The sequence below is a fragment of the Cricetulus griseus genome, chromosome 4, assembly GCF_003668045.3.
Source record: "Cricetulus griseus strain 17A/GY chromosome 4, alternate assembly CriGri-PICRH-1.0, whole genome shotgun sequence".
Taxonomy (NCBI): Eukaryota; Metazoa; Chordata; class Mammalia; order Rodentia; family Cricetidae; genus Cricetulus; species Cricetulus griseus.
In genome coordinates, this window is record NC_048597.1 from 39,279,693 (window position 1) to 39,297,505 (window position 17,813).

A 17,813-nucleotide genomic window follows, 5' to 3' on the forward strand; every position below is an offset into this window, starting at 1 on the left:
TTGTTTTCCTCCTTGCAGTTCAATGAAAGCTACATGGGCCATTTGCTTAGGCCTTTTGTTTTGCTATTCTTCAACAGTATAACTAGATCAGTGAAGATCTACATGGCATAGCAAGTGCTGACAAGAATCACTTGACTTTCTGGATTCTTCAAATGAAAAACCAAAACAAAAACCAAGTATCTGTCAGTGTAATTGTTAGAGAACAATATGAAGGGGGATTTGCATACCTCTTAGGGCTTTTAGTGTTTATTTGCATGTTTATTTAGTTATTTAGCCCAGGAAGACAAATTTGTTGTATGTCTACATAATTCGAAGTTCTATCCTGTATGGAGTCACACGGGATTAAAGACAAATAAGCAGCACTAATTGTATTGTACTCCTTAGCAATTGCAGACTGTAAGCATATTAGCAAATGGTATTTAAGTTTTCATAAATTTACCTTTAATAAAGTAAAATATGCTCTTTTACTATTAAATTTTAAAAGAATCCTCATAAAACTAAAATGAACTCTAGGCCTAAGTTAAAATTACACCTTTAATATTAAACAGTAAAATAATTACTTTGCAAATATTGTAATTTATTGTAATTAATTCCCGAGTTTAAAGGCAGTACATATGATTCTGTCTTCTAAGTCACCTGAAGCATGGGTGATAATGTATCACACCTCGAGCCCTTATGCAAATATACTCCCCTCACATTTTTCTTGCCTTGGCATTATGAAAATAAGTGTAAAATACCATTTGATAGCAGCATGCAAATTATTGTAATGCATATGATGACCTTTTAAATCCACTATATAGAATATTGTACTTACGTTGCCGTTCATTTTAGCAAATCAGGGGTCTCCAGACATGTTTGAGCAATTATGTAGCTTTTATAGTACTTTCATAGTAACAAAGCAAGAGATATGACAGCAGGCTCGCCATAAAGAAAACGAGAAACTTACCCAGTTATTTGCAAACAATTACAGCCTAAGACACAGGTGATGGTACACATAAGAATGCAAGAGCTGCCTTCTGTGTTTCTGATGGTGGGGGCTCACCTTTGGGGAGCCTGTGGGGCTGCCACAGGGAGAGCGGACGATGCCTTTCTGGATGAGATCCAGGCGAGGAGGCACTGGTGGCAGGCTGAGGTGGGGGATCTGGAGAGGGTCTGGCTGAGGCTTTCTTCTCTGGGCAAGGGGTGAGGATCCTGGCGATGTGACTGGTGAGTTCTGCCTGTCAGTGCACTAGGAGGAAAGCAGAGAGGCTGCAGGGTCACTGCTGGGCCCTGATGGGTGAAGAGTACAATGCTCTATCCTTGCTGAGGTGCAGAGGAAGGGGGGGGGCAAGGCTGCACACTCCCCAAGTAAAAGGTGAATACCAGATCTTCCAGCCCACTGTGTCCTGAGCATCTGTCCTCCCACCCTGTAGGAAGGGACTCAGACAAAAACACATTAGAATGCAGTGCAACTCATCGGAGGCCTTCTACCCCGAATGGCTCTTTATCCTATGAGATCAGAGACACACAGTGCAGAGGTACATATCACTCTAGACTACCTAAGATTATGAACTTTAAAAAAAAATCTGCAAATAGAAGTTCTTTATTCCATACACCACGCTCTCACTACACATGCTGCTCCTGGTAAACTATGAAATCTGGTCAGCCTTCATTAACTAGACATTAGACATTTAAAACACACACATTTAAACCAAGTATTTTTGATGTTGTTTTTCTTAAGCCTCAATACGGAAAAGAAATCCTCAAGCTAAATACTTTCCCTTGCAAACCTCAGAAGGTCTGTACTTGAGCCACAACAAGGAAGATTCTATGCTGCCTCAAAATCTTCACCTTTGGAAGTCCCTGAACAGGCTACACTTAGGGACCATAGAAGTACATTTCCTCTTTGAAAAGCCGTTTAAAAAAATCAATTGAGGGGCTACTAGGTAAGCAACCAAAGATATGATACCATTATACATAAGAGTCACCTGTAGTCCTCCATGTACAACAGCACTATTCACAGCAGCCAAGATATGGACTCGATGTGTGGAATATTATTCAAGGGTAAGGAATGATGTACTGAAATCTGTGGTGAAATGCTTGGACTGGCCTATCAGCTAAGACAGATGCTGTGCATTCTCTATATGAAAGGGACAAAAGCTTCCTCCCAGGAGAGTAGAAGAGTGGATATTAGAGGGTAGGAAGGAGACAGATGACTGTTTGGCAATGGGTATGCAAATGCACCTAATAGTACAAACATCCCACAGAACAGGACATAGGGTAGTTACTGTCTGAAACGGTCTCACAATGACTTCATGAAACAGAGAGCTACAAGCTGTCAGTCAAGGAGACGTCAGAGACTGGTGACACACTTGGGCTAGATGGCTAGAAATTCATGTGCATACCAAACTTGGAATACTTAGGACAGTATAATAAGTTAACTAAAAATAAACGGGAAGGACAGGAAATCGGAATGGTCTATCAGATAAGCCTAAGTATCTTCGTCCTACTGCTTAGCTACAAAGTTACAACCCTGCCAAAATAAAACCAACAAAAAACTCAATATAGCTTTGTTAAAGTGCTCAAATAGCCTTAAATATTAAAACTAATGAGACTAAGATATTGCATGCAAATGTCAAACAGAAACAATTGGTGGATTATTGCTCTTATTAACACTGATCAATACATAAGCACATTTGGAACTGATTTTTTAATAACTATTTTGTTTCTAAAGCAGATTCTAAATGGTAGAAATCCCTAACTATAATATGCAAAGGAGCTTGGGAGCTCATGGTTACAGCATGCACAGTGACAAGAGTTTTGTAATTAATAATGCTTTTATGGATGCGGTGCCAATCCCCACACGACTTTTCAAATATTCTATTTATTTCATATATTAGCACTCCTATGTAAATAATAGATTTTCACTCAGTAAGCTTTGAATTTATACTTAGAAATGGCTATAGGAGCTTGTTATTTACTAAAAATTCAGTTCTGAACCCATTTTACACTGGTTAGTTAGCATTATACCAGGAGTTTTTAGCCACTGTTAAATGCCCTCCCAGAACACTATCCTAAAGTTGACAAATATACTGGCATTTAATAATCATTTACCTGCCATGGAGTCTTGTACTGAACTCATATGGCTTTTCTTCACAGGAAAAGTAACAGCTTATTGAGAAATTCACTAATTTCTCAATTAGTGTGTAGCACTAATATACAGAATTTATTATGTAATATTCAAAACCATCAGCACTAGAGAGACTGAACCGTTCTTTCACGTTCAGGGAACTGAGAAACATGTCATTTGTTTGTCTTGATTTTAGGTTTGTGCCACTTTTAGTATTACCCTAGCCCTCAGAACTGTGAGGTAACTCAAGCCTTTTTATTTCGGCTCCTTCCAGAATCCACAGGCCTTGATTTCTGTTTGTGGGATTACCTCATCAGCATGAGTCTAATGAGTTTCTCCTAAGTTCAGTAAGACAGGCAGTTGATGAGCACATCTACAGGCAGGGACTTAGGGACTCTAGAATTGTCAGAACCACACTGGATCGTTTCATACCAATTTTCCCCTAGTCATTTATTTCAGCTATTCTTAATTTCTCTGACAAAGTTCTCAATGTGTTTTATAACTTTAGAGACTATGCTAGTGACCACCATACAAACTGTAGGTTCCACATTTGTGCCGGTAAGAGGAAATTGTCACAGAGCAAGTGAGAGAAGCAAAGCATTCAAAATCTACTGTCTCTTGCTCAGCAATTGCTGATAATCATGGGGGCCTCATCCTATTCAAGTCACTTTTCATTTGATCCACATCTTTACAGAATGACTTTAGAAGAACCTTTAATAAGATCTATTATTATGGAAATGCTAAACATCTGGTAAGGAACTTCAAGTCCAGGCAGGTTATTATAAAAATGGGGCAGGAGAAAGACTTCCAATAACTAATGAGAGTCCTAACAATACACAGGTAATCAAAGCCATCTTATGACACTTCTAGCAGGATCTTCACTTAACGAATTTCGTATTTAACAAGGGTGATACTTGTATTATAATATCGATGATGAGAAGAACCCAAGAGTCAGTACTTTTCTATAAATGCATGAGAATTAATGAATAGTGGTAAATTTTTTAACACATAGAATAGAATAAAATATTCTAAGTACATTTTCTTTACTTCAAACTATTATCTTGTCTTTATTTATTGTATTAATTTGTAGGCATAGTGAAATTAAGATATTTAAAAGTCTGTGTAGAATATTATTCTGAAGTTATACACAACAGCAAATGTTTCCATCCACACTCAAACATTCACACGTGGTTTATAGTTTAAGCACAGATAGCTCATGTTCTCTATTTTGGACTATCTCTAGCACTGGCCCCTTTAAAATAATAAGCAAAAGGTTATATGAAGAAATGGTGTAAAACCAATGAGCTACTCCTCTTTCTCCACAGCCAAGCTTCCAGAAGCCTCAACTGGTAAGAATTTGGAAGAAACTCAAAATGAGAAAGACACGTCGGGCAAGGCAAGACAAATATTTCTTGGACTTTTTCCCAGGGAGAAGTGCTGCCTCACTAAGAGATGGATAGTTTATCTACTGTGGAATAAAGGTGAGCTGGTGTCTTAATCACTTTTCTACTTCTGTGTTAAAACTCCATAGGCTTATAAAAAGAAGGTATTTAATTTGGAACTAATGGCTTCAGAGGGTAGTAGAAGCCATGGCCATCATGACCTGGAACATGGCAACAAGCGGGCAGGGAAGGCACTGGAGCAGGAGTTGAGAATAAGAAAGAGGTGGGGGATAGATGGTGGAGGACAGAGAGAGAGAGAGAGAGAGAGAGAGAGAGAGAGAGAGAGAGAGAGAGAGAGAGAGAGAGGATGGTATGTGCTTTTGAAACCTCAAATCCCACCCCAAGTAACACACACTGACGAATAAGGCCACACCTACCAATCCTTCCCAAACAGTTCCACCAACTGATGACCAAGCATTTAAACATATGAGCCTATGGGGGCCATTTTTATTCAAACCATTATAGTTAGTATCTGTGCTCCACTGCTAACTTCTGGAAATTCAGATACTACAAGTGAAAAGTATCAAAGATGAGGAAGCATGTTATAAACTTGTGAATGGAGAAACAGTTATGGGGATGGGTGACTTTACAGTCTGGCAGGAAAGTAGCCAACAAAAGTGCCAGCAGGGTCTACTTTACAGTAATACACAGAGTGTCATACATGGCTCTAACCCCAAGGTCACGTCTCTATTAAAGTAATAAACTCTGCTAAGCATGCAATGTGACACTGTTTCCTTGTGGTGCCTCTAGCGGGAGGACTGTGAACCCCTGGCCTGCGAATAGCCACTATAATCTTCAAATTTCTTTGAAGTTTTACATTTTACCTTAATCATCTCTGTGAATTTCACAACCTGATGCACGTATATATTGGATTTTAATTTAAATTTGTGGTTCTTCTCTCTTGCTGCAATGCATCCTTAAATCTTGTTGCAAAATATAAGTATCTAGAAATAAGTTGTACTGAATGTAGTGGCTTCCTATGCCCTTTGGTTCACTCAGCTGCATAAGCAATTTTGAGAAGGCAAGGAAGGGTGAGATATAATTCAGAAATAGTTCCACAGAAATGGCTGAGAAGCAAGAACACTCTGGGAAATGAATTTCAGTCAGTGGGAAAATGCTTTCACATGAAACTCTTATTTCTCCTAGAACCAGGTAGAGTATTACAAAGAACAAACAATTAATATTTGATGGATGTTGTTCTCCCAATCGAAAGAATTTTAATCTTTTTAATTCACTTCCAATACAGAAAATAAGTACACCATATGGTTACCTAAATTAATTAATCCTTAAAATAGTATTGAGGCTGACATCTTGGCAGCTTTACATTTTCTCTGAATTTAAAACATGGAACAGGTTTTAGTAGGAAATTATTTTAATATCGTGATGTACAGAAGGAATAGTGTAGTATTATCATGTGGGTAATAAGATATTGAATACAACAACTTTCTTCCTAATCAATATAGATTCACCTTAGATAATATGATACATAAATAGTAATATCTAATAAAACTTATGCAGAAATCTCCAGACATTGATATTTAGTTTTTGGAAGGCCAGCAATATTCTAGGGAGTTTTAAATTATACTATATTAAAATAATATAACAACTGATGCTTAGCATTTTCCATGCATTGGCAAAATTCTCCTGGTGTTTCTGGACTTAACCTTATCCTTCACAAAAAAGTGTAACAGAGAGAATTAGAAAATGTAAGGCCCATAGACACTAAGGGTAACACTAGGAGACATGAGCATTGTGGCTCAGTGTGATTGATAGAAGCAGAGATAAGAACGGTGTCAGCCCAAAATCTTGCTCAAGGGTCTAATATGTGGTCATAAATATTAGGGGTCCATGAAAATAAGAAGGGACAGTCCTAGCTAGTCCCCAGGAAGCTGATACTCTTCTAGTCCAGATAGACTCAAAGCTGATCATAAGAGTTCAAATGTTTGCTTTCCCTACTATGTTGTATATTTAAATTTTTTTGAACAATATGCAACAATGATTGCCAGGTCACCTATAATGGCATATGCCACACAATGGATGAGGTGCTGTTTCCTTTGTTTATGAACATGAAAAGTATACTGTTCTGCATGGAGACCTTAAAAAAAAAAAAAAAAAAACAGGCAATGAACTGTCCAACATAGAACTGGTATCTTAAGATGGCCTATTATCACCCATAACTCTACAGGAGAGGTAGGACCATCTCATGGGTGCTAGACTATTGGCTAGTCCACTCAGTGCCAGCAACCCTTCGGTCACTACAGAAATCAAAAAATATCTCTCTATATTTCTGAATCACTCAGGAAGTAAAATTGCCTCAGATAAAGTTCTATTTTGCCTTCTTGAGGTCTGTTTTGCACTTTTCTTTTCAATTCTGTAGCCAGTTTTGTCATTATGACTCCAGCATGGACTCTAGTCTAACTAAAACACTTAAGGGCTATGAACTTCCAAATTTACTGTGAAAACCCAGAAGATGGGACAGACAAAGCCTTTCCTGAGTATCAGGGAAATTACATAAATCAGAGAAATTATATAACCTTTTCCACATTTTATCACCATGAGGTGAGTCAGTAAGTAAGTAACACTGGTTGTTAATTGATAAAGAAAACAGTAGGAAAATGTTTTAAAAGATTGAAGACATTTCTTTACCCTTTGCTTGTAGCTATTTTTCTCCTGATACAGTCACCCACTTACTAATATTTTATTTCATTTTTATGACATTAGGATTAAACCTAGGACCTAATGCATGCAGGGCAAGTATTGCACCAAATATTATTATAATAAAAACTTGTGTTTTTGTTTTTTAGAAAATATAATGCTTAATGCCACAAGAATTAATTCAGATTCATTCAGAAGCTGAGCCCATCAACTACTTTATTTTATATTTAATTCCTTAATTCTCTTCTAAGTCACTTTACATATTTGGTGAGTACTGTATTCCATTCACGATAATTGTCAATAAACTCTGAAGAATTTGCTGATAACTTTTCGAATGTTAAGAAGGTGTTTGAGTAGCAGCAGACATCTCCTCTTCCCTGTAGATGGCTGAGAAATTCTCTTCCATCGAATCTGGGTTAACTTCTGGGCTTACATCACACAGACCCAACTATCTAGGAAATCTGAAAGCTCAGACATTCAGGAAATGGCACAGATTTGAGCAAAATCTAAAACAATTTCCAGTTAAATCATAAAATACCTTCCATCCAGTAAAGCAAATAACTCACTGTTTCATAGAATTGTGGGTTCTCTCTGCTCACTGGAAACATCATTTCTAAATATTCTTATGGAGCAATCTGTATGTGCAGTATGTCATGACTTATAAATATCAGGTGTTGGAAATCCCCGTGGTAACTGAAAAAATTGGCTCAGTTCTCCATGAAATGATGGAAGGGTTACTAATTCAATGAAGGCAACAAGCTTAAGACAGACAAAAACAACTGCACAATATGGTCATCAACCAGTTCATGAAAAGAGAAAATGATAAGCAACTGAAATGGAAGATAAAAAATCAATCATTCTGCTGGGCAATGACTGACAGTCCTGAGTTGGGAAAATGAGACACTTTAAAAATAAATGAGTAGACAAGGAGACAATGATGGTTATAAAACAGGGAAGAATGTGCATGAAAAAAGGCTTTGTGTCAAAGTTATCAGTCCTGTTTATAACCTGTTCCCTAACTCACCGCAGCATCAAACCTTATTGAAGTTCAGCCTTTCATGCCATATATTTATTCTTTAAATTAAAATGGAGATAAAAGAGAGACATCTCATCAGGTAACTGCCCTCAGAGAGCAGGTGCACATGAAAAATTGGTTTATTTTACAAGAACTACTGAGTTATGTCTGGGTGACAGGAACAGTAAGTGTGACCTGGTCATAGGAATTCACAGTACTCTGTAATAACTTAGTACAATGCTTGCATCAAAATGTATAAACAGAGCAATAAGAACATGATTTTATAGAAATATTTCCAAATTATTCATAATTTGTGCTTGTATCCATACCAAAATTTAGGATGCGTTGAAAGTTAAGTGGCACAAGTTGGTGAAATAATACAAAAGGCATGACCTGCTTAACTTAGAGGCAGATTAGTAGACATAGAGATATTTAATTAAATCATGACATCAAAAAACCAAATAATTGTACTTTAATTGCATTTCTAAAATATCTGACTGCCATAGGGGAGTGGAACAGTGTGGGCCACAGAGACTTATCATGAGACACAAAGCAAGAACGCTGGAGAGCATTCTTCTCTTGGTGGGGTTAACAACTGAGAGAGGGTTACTCTGAAAATTCTCATTTTCTTCACAGACACCTCCCAACGTGGCAGAGGGAAAATCAGGAAAGGCAGAGAGAGAGAGAGTGGAAAGCAGGTCTGTTCCTCATCTTGTATACTCCGTTTCTCACCTTGTGTTACTAGTCACTGTGAGAAGAGGCCCCGGCTGCACTTTAATTCAGGTGAAGCAGACTGGGCCTGCAGCTGTTCGCAAACTGATATAGGGCAAATGTTTTTTCCTTCTCTAAGTGGCAAGATACACAGAGGTCACAAGAGAATTATTCTTGGAGTCACAGCCCCAATCCCTGGCCCCCGTTAGCCGGCAAAGCTGAAAAGCCATGTTTTTTTCAGGCTAGAAAGCCTTACTACAGAGGTCATCTGAACTTCTCAAGCTGTTGCATGTTTCTCAAATACTTTCCTGCCATTCCAGGTTAGCCAGGCATTCAATAAACATTCTTTAAATACAATGCACCCTGCATCCTACACCTGGGGCAACTTGCTTTCTTAAAGGGCCAGGAAAGAAACATTTTAGGTCTTGCAGATCAAGAGAAAGAAATCAATATGACAGTATATTTCACTTGATATGCAAAATTGTTACATCAAGGGACAAAGTACCATCAATCAATGAAGACGATGTTACAAGCATATATTACTTTATTCTGTCACTTTGCATCTTCTTGTTTTGAGTGAGTCTCACAGAGGACTGAGATATTGTCAGACTGGCAGAACAGCAGCTGGGATTCAGATGTCTTCTGGATGAGGGCAAGCATCTTCTTGGGCGTGCTAGTGTGTCTCTTTTTTACATGCACAGGATACAGTTTTTTCTACTAATGCAAAGTGTGAAGTGTGTCACGGGGCATTCAGCACACAGCATTCTTAATTACAATGAATATGGGCAATAAAACAACAAGCATTTGTGGTTTCTGGGACTTGACACTGTGCTACTGTTTGAAATCCAAGATCTCATTCAATCATTTCAACAGGTAATGGAAGAACTGCTGTTGCTGTCCTGCTTTCCAAGAGAAAGCCAACATTGGGAGGCATGGAAGTAATTTGCTTAAGGGAGTTCCAGTTCTATTCTGTAACAGAGCTGGTTTGGCACCCCTTTTTCTTAAAGGCAGACTTTTACTTGGCTGAGGACTCAAGTCCTAATTGTCTTTAAGACTTCTTGCTTCCTTATTCATCATTCAGAGTTACTAAGGAATAACTTTCTCTTGGGTCAAAGACATCATGTAATTAAAAAAAAAAAAATCTCAACAGCTGCTATCTCTGAAAGATACAGTACTCTGAGTTAGCTTATGAAACTTACATAAATCTAACAGTGTGAAGAGCCAACATCATCATTCCTGCCCAAACTGAATCTGAGAGTAGTAAAACTGGTGATATCAACATGCCTTCACATGCAAAAATCTTTCATGTAAAAAATGATAGGGGGATGTCTGAAGTCAGCATGCAACTCTGGGACAGAGATAATGCAGAGTTTTCTTTCAGCAAAATTTGATGCAGCCTTGAAATAGCCCTCAAAATGGCCTCCTCTGGTCCCTGCACCAATTATGTTTTTCCTGTAGCAATGGGTGTGCAGTGTAAACAATGTGAAGTGGCTATCAAGATCGCCACTCCACCTCAGTGGCAAATGGTTCTCCTTAGGGCTGGACTCCAGAGGATGAGTACTGTGGCTGATTAATCATGTCTGCTCGAGCCAGGAGGCAGACAGTTCCCTCAGCTCCAGATGCTCCCACAGCAATGAGTCCCACTTGTGACTTGCTTCCACAGCATAGACCCTCTCAAAGTAATGTGAATTCCATGCACATTTCTATGCACAGAGCGCTCTGATATCTAGGGATCTATCGACCATTTCTGATTTCTAAATTATTCAACCGGCATGCTGACTCTTCTGTGAAGTAAACACCAATGGGCAGCAGCATCCCCTCTCAGTTCCTAAGGTCAGTTTTCTGAATTAACAAGCAAACCTCTAGCTACAGTACATTCAAAGATAAATTTTATGTGACTTCTTATAATTCGAACACCAGTATGTCATTTCTGTTAAGAAAATAGATCTACTGAACACTTCTAGACTCCACAAACATGTTAATCAAGTGCATCTGACCATTTTCAAATAAAACAACTTCGTTCTTCAAATTTTCTTCACATTTGTTAATCTCATTCTTGAATGTTTAATTCTATATAAATGATCTCATCTGCCTCTCATGAGTTTTAAAACCAGATGGCTACCTTGATAGATAATTCCACTTAATCTTCTGTTTTATTAGTTGGTCAAGATTTCTTGTAGTTTTTAAAATTATTTATTTTGGGTATAATATAATCAACCCCCTTTCTCCCTACAAGTATTTCTGTAATACCCCTTTCTGCTGTCTTTCACAATCATGGCCTTTTTTTTTTTTTTTTAAAAACTAATTGTTGTTAAGATGAAGATATGTGTATGTATATACATATATTTCTAAATAAAAAGTACTTGGTTTGCATAATGTTACTTGTATGCATGCTTTCAGGGCTGACCACTTGGTATCAGATAACCAATGGGTGTGCTCTTCCTAGGAAAGACTATTTCTTCCACTCTGAGCACTCCTTAGTTGCCTATAGTTCTTTGTGTAGGGTTGAGGCCTCATGGTCTTTCCCCTGTCCAGTTTGGGCATGTTTATTGTTTTCCTTGTTCAGCTCATATTTAGGCAGTCTTGTTGGAGAGACTTCCTGGTGTAACTTCCGAGATTACTAAGAGACACAAAAAAATCCACAGTCCTCTGGCTCTTACAATCTTTTTGCACCCCCCCCTTCCCACATTGTTCCTTAAGTCTTAGATGCAGGAGTGTTTTGTGGCTGTATCCACTGGGGCTGGGTTGCACAACTCTGCATTAGCTTGGTTGTAGTGGTCTCTAACTGTTGCAAAGAGAAATTTCCTTGATGAAGAATGAGTACTACACTTCTTCTTTTTTTTTTTTTTCTTAAATGGGAATACTGCTTGCATTTTTTCCTTAGTTCTGAATCAAGAATGCTTTCTTAGCCAAACACACAGATTACTTTCGTAGCCAAATACACGAACATACACACCACCTGAGACTAATACATTCCTGTATTCTGGTTTACCTTTCGAACACTTGCCAGCCTGTTCATCATCAAGGACTCCTCTCGATCGTCATCATCATCCAAGTCAAGCATGGGGATACTGAAAGGGTCGATGATGCTGCAGCACCTGGACCCTTCGTCTCTGGGATCAAAGGGATCCACGATGATGGGCTCAGTTCCTTTTATCTCACAGCGACAGAAGGGGCAGCCTTGGCCATCAGACTCCTAAACAAAGGAAACAAATTGGTTCAAAACTATCCAGGGGAGTCTCAAGAAATGTTTCACAAGTTTGTGGGTCATGGAAGGGGACAAGATATCTTGAAGAAGCAGCTGAGTAAGATAGATTCTAAGACAACAAAATATATGAAGAGGCTTGGCATTAAATTTACCAAAGAGTCAAATTTCTTCCAAAGGAGCTTAACCTAATTTTCACAAGTATGCATTTGTAATTCTAATGTACAAGGCTTTACAGTCCTCAGATCCTGAAAAATGAATTATATCCCTCTTCAAAACAACAATGCTAATTAAATATTCTACAAAAAGAACATCTTGGAAAAATTAAAAATGATTAAAGCAATAATAAATAGCAATCAAAGCAACCCATTTGAAGTGTACTTTGGAAAAGTTCTTGTGCATATTATCTGTGGGTAAATATTTCTGCTTAAATTGGCTAGGGTTTGTTCAATCTTGATTAATAAGGAATGAGCAGGGAAAATAAAATGCTACTGAGAAGTAACCATCTATTCTAAAAGCTTTATGGTCTGGACTATATCTTACACATCCCCTAAAAGGCTCCCACATTGGAGGCTCAGTTGCTAGTCTACAGTACCACCTATGAGATGTGCGGCCTAGCGGAGGTGGTAAAGCATACTCAGTGGTGCCCGTGAAGGGGCCTTAGGACTCTGTCCCTTCCAGTCTTTCTCTCTGTTGTCTAGATTTGATGAGGTGACCAGCTTTGCTCCATCACAGATTTTATCACCGGTCCAATGCAACAAAGCCAAACAACCATTGCCTGAAACTTTGGAAACCATGAGCCTTAAGTTGATTTATCTCAGAGAGTTTTGATTCATCAGTGGGAAGCTGTCTTAATCTGTTCATATGGAATACATTACAACAAGATATGAAGTACCCCCCAGTCCAGCTCTCAAATCAGAGGTGATAAAAGACTTGTTCAAGTACTTTTGGGCTAGAAATGTATTTACTGGTGATCAGTAGAGGTTTAGTGCAGCCTGGGACATTCATGTCACTAAGCTCTAAGCATAAAACATTCACAGTTGGGAGCAGACAGAATGAATGAGATGCTCTCTCAAGCTGCCTTCTAGATATAGGAGGTAAAAGACATTCACCACCTCAGCATTTTTGTATTATACTATTATACACTTAATTTAGTATTACATTTTAAAATTTCAAAAAAAAAAAACTTAAGGGACAAACAGGACAAAAGGGCATCATGTTTTGCAGACAAATATACCGAAACCATCCTGTGCTTAACTCAGGTCTATTGCATTGTATCTGCTTGGCCTATGGGAGGTTGAATCACATGCCTTCAACAATGCGGCTTCAGAAATTTTGCAAAAAAAAATTCTCTTCCTCTTCTTTACTTGGATAGATATCAGATGTCTACTTTGACACAGATATTATTAGTTTCTTTTAACTTCTCATTGATCAACAAACTAAATACCTTCTTTGTAATGTATATTCTCAAAAAGAAGAATTTCATTGGATTGCTTAATGAAAAGAAACTATAATATCCCCTTATTTATATGCTTTTGCATAATTTTAATACATGGGATAGTAAATCATTAGATATATAAATTAGTAAAATCATACACACATCTAATAGAGAGGGAGGGAGGGAGGAAGGCAGGGAAGAAGGGAAGGAGGGAAAGAGGGAGGGAGGGAGGGAAGGAGGGAAAGAGAGAGGCAGAGAGAGAACACACATACCAGCCATGTTTAGAATTGATGAACATTGCAGTAAAATATTGTTTATGATCTAATAAAGCCAAAGGAGATCAGAATGCAAAGCCAGACACTCTAGTTAGCTATAGAAGCTGGGTGGTGGTGGCAGCACACACCTTTAAATCTTAGGACTCACAAGAAAGAGGCAGATGGATATCTCTGAGTTCAAGGCCACCCAGGCTTACACAAGAGTGAATCAGTAAATTACAGCTCACACCTTTAATCCCAGCCCTAGAGAGGTATGTAAAAGACAGGAGACCAATGTCTCAGGGCAATTAGTCTCCAGCCACGTTGAGGAGAGCAGGGATGTCTGAGTTAATCTGAGGAGCAGTGAAGTCAGGAGCAGTTTGAGGATTGCCCCTTTGGTCTGAGCATTGATAGAAGTGAGAATTCTCTAGTGGCTGGCTGTTTTGCTTCTCTGATCTTCAGCTTTAACCCCAATATCTGTCTCTGGGATTTTATTATTCCTGCTACAGAACTTAAATGTTTTGTGACCCATAATTTTACACATGATAAAGCAAGATTGAATTCTTTCATTTTGGGTAATCTCCTTACTTTGATATTTTTAACACTGAGAAACTTTAAAGAAATCTAAACCTCCCTAGTACGATTTGATGAAAAGAACTTTAAAGTTAAGGGAACAGTCAATATGTGTTATCATCTGGGTGAAATCTTACTGTAAAGGTTAAAATCTGTACTGTGTGTCTCTATTGGTATTTCAGTATAGACCTACATTAAATTGAGTCATTTACAAAAGCTAGCTCTTCATGTGTAAGCTGAAAAGGATCTCATGTTCTCTGTAACAAGAATGCAAGGCAAATGAATGGAAAGCAGAACATTATTGTAAATTAAAATATAGTATGAATACACATACACACTGTCCAACTTGACCAACAATTAATTCATGCCTAATCTCTTTCCTCTGTGCCTTCACATCTTCTACTTGCCAATTACTTTGAAGCCCATTCTACACAACAGATAAATCCGTCCACTTATATCTTAGTGTGGATAGCTCAATGCAACAAATCATTTAAAGATCTAAGTACAACTGCTGTAACTAAAGCAATTCATTCAAACTGAATCACAGGGCCATATCATGTGTTAGCACAGTGCCTGGATGCTCTAATACTCGTACTGTGCTCACTCCCAGGTCGATCTCCATACAGCTCTGGTAAAGGTGGTTTGAATTTAATCCTCCTAAGATTGACTGACTTTACTTTAGAAGGAGGAGGAAGCAAGAGGTAACAACGTCCTGAGAACACAAAAGAAAGACTGGACATAGTTCTTCTAAACAAGGCCTTAAATTCTTTATCTAACCTTCTTACATGGAAGATTAATTTTATGAAACTACTAATGTGTATAAGATTAGCAAACATGAGAACAGTTATCTTAAAAGACATCTTCTGATCAGTTTGACCTATTGTTGGCAGGACAAATTAACCCATAATGTCAATGGAGAAGAACTACCAAAAAGTAGCCCCTTTTCTTAGGCCTGAACATATGCACATTTTGTGGATGTTAAATGTAAACAACTACATTGACTATCCATTTTGATTGGCAAACAGTTCACACTGACTGAAGTACTTAATCTTGTATAACTTCACCCACCCATCACTCTTTTTCTTTAACTACTGTCATATGCAAATGAGACATAACCATAAATTTCCAAATGCCACTTTGGTTACTCTGCCCTAGTTTCTGTCATATGGTTGATTGAATACAGATGAAGAATGTCTAGAATAGACATATAACTCATCAGGATTGTGCATCAATAATTAAAATAATGTTCCTGTCAACATGTACTGAAGTCAAGATCAAAAAACATATGTTATTGGAGAAGAAAAAACAATAAATAATTTTGCTCTTAGTCTTTAATATGTTTACAACTTGTGAATGTTAAGAGGAAGTATTAAGATTCCTTTTATTCTAATTTACTCAGTAGCTTTCACTTCCCCAATGGAGAAATAGTTCAAAATTAAAGGTCAGAGAATTTACCAGTGAATACCACAGCTACCTGAATATTACCTATATAATATACCAATGACATCGTAACTCAGATTTATGTACCATCCTCTAATATGAGTTAATATTATACATAAACATAACTTTAAGTAATATCACAATATATTTCCAATGATAGACAATACAGAAAAATTAATGTAGAAAACCAGTGTGCTTTGCTATAAACACTCTACATAAGAGCCCAAGTGAACAATACAAGTACCAAGTTTCACATGGATCACTGTGTGTACTACTTATATATTGCTCAGAAACACACTATGTCCCAATCATTTTCTCTTAGACATCTTAAGATAAGCATTATACTTATAATTTATTTGCTTTCAGAATTATTAGAGGAATCCTTAGACTTACAGTCAATCACTTTCTCTAGAATATGGTATAAGTGGTGTATAATGTGTGTGTTCTCAGCACTGGGTATATGCGAGCCAGAAGTCTATGTTGGCTGTCTTCCTTTATTTGCCTTCTACCTTAGATTTTGACAGAGAGCCCCTCAGTAATCCTGGAGCTCACCATTTAAGCAAAGTTCCTAGACTGCAAGACCTGGGGATCCTCCTGTATCTGAACCTTCCCCTACAGACATGTACCAGCCTATTGGAATGCTAGGAGGCCAAACACAGGTCCATATGCTTGCACAGCAAACATTTTCCCACTGAGACACCTACCAGGCCCCAGTCAACCACCTTCTATCTTCTCCTCTATATAATATGTATGGAAGGCCCCAAGACACAAGTATACTCATAGGTATCCCATTTTGGAACACATTTCATATCTATCTCCACGTGTTTCAGTGAATCAGTGTTTTAGCCTTATTAGTTACTTGTAATTTATATCATCTTTCTATATTTTATGCATTTTGAATTTATCATGGATATTTTTATTGACAGTTATGTGAAATAATTATATCACAATCAATTGATTAAGAGTAGGTCACGTCTTTATTAAACATTTTCATATTTTAAAGATTTTAATGATAACTTCCTGTTGAAAGCAAGTGAAGGAGCAAATGAAGATTTAGTGCTCCAATGTGAAAGAAACCTCTTTTTGGTATTTTACAGTGGATCTGAGGGGAGACTCTGGTGACTTAGAATTTTACAGCTTTGATGTGGAAGATGTAGAGAATTGTAGAGTAACCCACAAAATGATCCAAGTCATTCTGAATTAGAGCATCATGACTGGGCTTCTATCACTGTCATACACTGGACAGCTAACTGTCTCTTATTTGCAAGGTAAAATGATGTAACACACCATTTAAAGGGCATCATTTGGTCAGAATGACTATTACATGACATTAACTAATTTGAAGCTTAACAAAATACTGTACAAATTTCACTTGCAAATGAAATAGCTTTAAAACTAAGCAACTGTGAGGAGGCTGAGGGAACAAAACAGTTATTGGAAACAGAATTTAGTTCTGGAGGAATTCCCATCTTTTCCAGAGATGAATATGATTTAACACCAATGCAGAATCATTGGTGTAACACTGCTTAACCACAACTAGAAATAAGGGATGTCTGCTAAATGATACTTTCTGAAGGACTGTTATGAACCCATTTATATGATATTATCTCATTTGTTCTTCTATATAGTCACAGTTTCCATTCTAATTTCCTCAGTAAGAGAATTAAGGTTTTTCACAGTCCAACGAAGGCTGCACTTAGTTAAGCAATACTGTGCAGGAAATCAGGGCAAGGAGATCTGTTCCAGGAGCCTAATCATTTCACCCTAAGACATTACTGTAATATGATAATTTATCAATTTCAGGTCATAGGCTAAGTAAAGTTAAACTGTAATGCTCAAAATACAAGTTTCAAAATAAAAGAAGCTATGATAGTAATGGATATTTGTTCAAACATTCAGTTTCTTTGCAGGATGATGGACTGTTCATCTATGCAATTTGTGGTACGACAGCAAGAGCTTTTCATCCTAAAA

The 17,813-nt window shown here is 37.6% G+C and overlaps 1 protein-coding gene across 8 annotated transcripts in view; it reads right to left on the minus strand.

The window, feature by feature from the left end:
* Cblb (Cbl proto-oncogene B) overlaps nt 1–17,813 on the minus strand; it is a 184,306-nt gene that overhangs the window by 42,985 nt on the left and 123,508 nt on the right. For all 8 annotated transcript variants that reach the window (XM_027412527.2, XM_027412526.2, XM_027412525.2 and 5 more), the window contains exons 10-11: nt 11,925–12,128; nt 1,043–1,228 (exon numbers count right to left, since the gene is read on the minus strand). In XM_027412527.2, the coding sequence (XP_027268328.1) occupies nt 1,043–1,228; nt 11,925–12,128 (390 nt within the window). The remainder of the gene's footprint in view (nt 1–1,042; nt 1,229–11,924; nt 12,129–17,813) is intronic.